General features: G+C 60.4%; 1 protein-coding gene across 3 annotated transcripts; it reads left to right on the forward strand.

Moving 5' to 3' along the window:
• The first annotated feature begins 1466 nt into the window (after positions 1-1466).
• Positions 1467-3837, forward strand: MID1IP1 (MID1 interacting protein 1). Of its 3 annotated transcripts, none has more exons than XR_012160618.1 (2): positions 1467-2465; positions 3134-3223. XR_012160618.1 is itself a non-coding variant. In XM_073358353.2 (2 exons), exon 2 carries the CDS (start codon positions 3312-3314, stop codon positions 3810-3812), a length of 501 nt encoding a protein of 166 aa, XP_073214454.1. In that variant the 5' UTR covers positions 2536-2765; positions 3134-3311; the 3' UTR covers positions 3813-3837. The 3 variants fall into 3 exon arrangements, 2 of the variants coding, with proteins under 2 accessions (XP_073214454.1, XP_073214445.1); XM_073358353.2 differs by lacking the exon at positions 1467-2465 and adding an exon at positions 2536-2765 and having other exon boundaries at positions 3134-3837; XM_073358344.1 differs by lacking the exon at positions 1467-2465 and adding an exon at positions 2767-2854 and having other exon boundaries at positions 3134-3837.
• Positions 3838-4355: the final 518 nt, after the last annotated feature.

A 4355-nucleotide genomic window follows, 5' to 3' on the forward strand; every position in this document is an offset into this window, starting at 1 on the left:
CGGCCCCGGCGCAGCCCGCTAAGTCGCCGGGCGCGGGCAGCGAGCCAGATAGGGCGGGGTCGAGCGCGCGCCTGTTGCCCGCCCCCTCCCTTCGCGCGTTCTGGTTTTGCCTCCTTCCCGCGGGGAGGGGGGGGGAATGAGCGGCGTGTCGCGCGCCTGGCCTAAGATGCCCTTCCTCTCGCGGCGCCTGCTGCAGCCCGGCTGGGGGAAGGGCGGTGCACGTGGTCGCGGTGCAGCCTGCTCCGGTTGCAGCCGCGGCTGGGCTGCCCAGCTGGGAGAAGACAACGCAGGGAAGCCGGGCTGTTGCTGGACAGATTGGCTGCAAATGCGCAGCGCTGCTGCTAGAGCAAGGGGCTTGATGGGGGAAGGGAGGCAGGTAGACAGGAGCCGGGCAACGTGCAGTAGCAGGCGGGAGGGAACGCCTCGTCTCGGGGTGCACAGCGGCGCTTTGTAATGCTCTGCCCTCGCTGCTGGGGGCAGTGACCGGCATGCCAATGTCAGCCAGTCCGCTCAGGGCACAGCTGGGGAGAGCGGAGCGCTTCCCATCTCCTCCGTTGGGCGAAGGCCGACAGCAGGTCGAGAGAGACCGGTTTAACAAGGACTACATTCCTGGATCCCAGTCGGATGAGTAAACCGTGTCCTCCCCGGCTAATTACCCCCTCCGTATGCGGGGGCCAGAGCGCCGGCTGCGCATCAGCAGCGGAGAGGAGTTAGCGTGTGCACGCCGTGGGGCTACTGATTCCATCTCCCTCCCTTTAGAGCGCGATATGAGGAATCGCATTCGCTGTAAAGTCCCTTCAAAGGCAGCAGCATGCGGGGCCGGCGTGTCACTTGGGGGCGTGCCTGGCTATGCAGCTAGGGCGTGCGAAACCACCGATTTGCTCGCTACGATATATGAGACCGACCCGTTGCGATCCCCTTCCCCCACAATGCAGCAGAGCCGAGCCACATCATCACCCGTGCCAAATACATTCCCACCAGGCATGTTACAACCTGCTGCTACAGACACATACTGAGGTGCAAACATACATATTGGGCAGTGGGGAAAGAGGTTTAAAACTGGGTGTGTTCCAGACTCCCTGTTTTTGGATTACGGTCCGCGGAGCGAAAGGCAGTTTAAACTGGGTGTTTTACAGTCTCCCTTCTCTGAGGTTTAGGAAACAGGTTTAAAGCTGGGTGTAACAGTCTGTCTCTCTGGGCATGGGGAGGATTTGCGTGTGTTACACAATCCAGTTCTTTCTTGGACCAAGGTACACAAGTATCGCTGAAGCACGGTAGCACGTCTGTCTGAAGTCGGTATTGTCTCGAGAGAGGGGCTGTCTATCCAGCCACAGGGCATGTATAAAGTGCTTATCTGCAGAGTAGCTAAGTGGTGTACGTAAAAAAAGATGGGTGGGTTACTCTCTCTCTGGAGTTGGGGGGCGGGAATTTGAAGATTGGGGTGGGTGGATTTTCCTTTCGGGGTCTGGGGAGGAGAAGTAAGATTGCTTTGTGTTAGAGCAGGAGGATTAGGATGGTTTGGGGAATGCTGTGTGCTCGTTGACTAGGCGTGGAATTCCAGGCTGAGTGTGTTAGGGGTTTTCCTCCTGGGGGTTGGGTGCAGCTGGCGTAAGGTATGTTGCACTCTATCCCTCGTGTGAGCAAGGAGGAGGAGGAAGATTGTGTTCTATTAAATTGGTTCCCTCTGGGAACCAGAGGGAGTTTTCTTTTTCGAATGCCCAGACCTATCCTGCTGGGATGCTTGGGGTACTTACTCGAACTGCCTCTCTGACAGTTGCCCGAGGTGTCTGTCTCCTGGGCTCACATTGCCACTGTTTGCATGGCTTATCCGGCCGATACGGAACTGATTCAGCGCGAGAGTCAACATTCCACTCCGCGCTGTGTCCTGCTCTGCCCACTGACTCCTACGGGACTGAGTCAGGAGCGGCTGGTCCCTATACATAGGCATGGATGGATGTGGCTATAGATAACAAACCAATCCAATCCGGAGGAAACAGGACCAAATTCGGCCCTGAGGCAAACAGGGGTTTGCGCGCCGCTGTGTAGCTGGCTCCTTTCCCGTCACCGGCCGGGGTGTAGAGTGATGGGTGGGATGCGCTGTAGCAGGAGCTGGTACCTCGCCCACCCGGCTTCCCTCCCGCAGCCACTAGCTCTGGCAGGATCTGCCTCCGGGTGCGCGCTGCGCCCTCCCCTTATGGGTGTCAGGCGAGAGGCGGAGCCGCCTTCCCGTCCCTTGTAGCAGGAGCCGGTATTACTCGCGGTCACTCAGAGCCGCCTTTATCTTGCTGCACTGCAAGGGGGTGGCACTTGGGAACACCTTATTTTACCATACACGCTATAAATACACCTCCTGGAATGGGAGCAGGGCTACCGGCCGCAGCGGGACACAGTGGCGCACGGACACCCGGACACCAGCAGCCAGACCCAGAGAACCGGCAGTGAGGCTCGACTCTACAGGACATTTGGTGGGTGTGGGCTGCCTGCGGCGTCCCCCTGATCTGAGCGGGTGATGGGGTGAATGGCCGTGGGAGCTCCCGAGGCGGCTTGCATGGATCTGTGGCCGTGTCACGCTCACAGGGGGCTCTTTTAATTTATTCCCGCTGCAAGGAATTGTGTTTCTGCCATCAGAGGCGCTCCCTTTGCCGTCCCCATCCCCCAGTCTCATTCTTTGAACCGTGGGGCGTGGACTGGAAGAAGTTGCTCTTGCATCTTCTGAATGAGAAATCGAAACGCAGCTCGGTTGCCTCCCTTAGCTGCTGGCTTTGGTGATGATGCGCTGATAAAGGATGCCGCGAGATATTGGGCAGGGGGCCACCGGGAGAGGGTTGAGGCCAGAGGAGATTTGCACAGAGAGGTAGGGAGCCTTGGGGGCGGAGGAACGGAGGGCTCGGCCTTGGAAGGTACACGGAGTTAGGAGGAAAGATCGGAGGCAAAGCCCAGAGCGGGGTTAGGATTAAAACGGGGAGCTGAAGGGGACGGGGGTGAAGAAGGAGTTTGCAGAAGGATAGGGGGAGAAAAAGGTGAAGCTCTGAGAGAGGGTTATGGGTAGGAAGAGGAAGTACTGATAACTGGGGGTTGGCGCATGGCGCAAAATGCCTTCCATCTAAACAGCATCTATCCTTCTCTATTCCAGCAAACCGCCCTTGAGCGTTGCAGCGAGCAAGCGGGGGGAAGGCTTTGGAGATACAAGGCCTGGCTCCTGGTGGCCCTTGCAAGGAGATTTGGTGGGGCAGAAGAAGGAACCAGCTGCTGTGTCCGTGCTCCCCAGGCACCCGGTGATCACTGGCATTGCACCCCACCCATCTGCCAACATGATGCAGATCTGCGACTCCTACAGCCAGAAACACTCCCTCTTTAACGCCATGAACCGCTTCATCGGGGCCGTCAACAACATGGACCAGACGGTGATGGTGCCCAGCCTGCTGCGGGACGTGCCGCTGCTGCTGGAGGAGCTGGACTCGGGGGGCGGCTGCGGGGAGGGGGATCCCCAGCTCTCACCGGGGGACGCCGGCGCCTTCTTCTCCCGCAGGGACATGTACAGCCATTACCTGCTGCTCAAGTCCATCCGCAACGACATCGAGTGGGGGGTGCTGCAGCAGGGCGCCGAGGAGGCCAGCCGGAAGAAGGACAAGCTGAGCGGGGACATTGTCCGGGGCCTGCCGGAGCCCGCGGTGGAGGAGGAGGATCTGGAGAAGCAATTCCATTATCACCTGAGCGGACTCCACACGGTGCTCTCCAAACTCACCCGCAAGGCCAACGTGCTCACCAACAGATACAAGCAGGAGATCGGCTTCAGCAACTGGGGGCACTGAGCCAGGGCAGGGCTTGGCATGGGCTGGGTGGGTGGGTGGGTGGGGGTGCTTCCGAGCAAGGGATCCCTATCTGCCGGGGGGCGGGGGGGGAAGAGAGGGAGGGAGGGGCTCAGGGGAGCGCGCCCAGGGGACGAGGAGCGTGTGTGTGTGTGCGCGCGTGCAGATGGAGGGGGATGAGCATGGGACGGGCATGGAGGGGGAGCGAGTGTGTGACAGTGGAAGCGGGTGGGGGCGCGTGCCAGAGGAGGGATGAAGGACTGCGAGCGTGGAGGAGGGGGGCAGGGAGAGGGGGGCAGACGTGTGTGTGTGTGCGTGTGCATGGGGCGGGTGGACGTTCAAGCGGGAGGGGGAGGGGACCGTGACGCATGGCGGGCACATCCTGCCCGGGTGTGCGAGCAGCTATGCGCTGCACGGCGGCGGGGATCTTTGCCTGCGCAGCGGCGGCAGCGAAGCGGCGTGGGTGTATCCAGTTTCCTAGTCTGGGAGCTTAGAATGAATGACGGAGGGTGACCGAGGCCAGTAGTTGCTGAGAGCGTGTGGTGG

Source organism: Lepidochelys kempii, chromosome 1 (genome assembly GCF_965140285.1).
Source record: "Lepidochelys kempii isolate rLepKem1 chromosome 1, rLepKem1.hap1, whole genome shotgun sequence".
NCBI lineage: Eukaryota > Metazoa > Chordata > Testudines > Cheloniidae > Lepidochelys > Lepidochelys kempii.

Coding starts and splice junctions, on each gene's coding strand:
- MID1IP1 (XM_073358344.1), top strand. CDS start 2,787: ATGCCGCGAGATATTGGGCAGGGGGCCACCGGGAGAGGGTTGAGGCCA. Junction 2,855..3,133: donor GAGGAGATTTGCACAGAGAG/GTAGGGAGCCTT, acceptor TCTCTATTCCAG/CAAACCGCCCTTGAGCGTTG.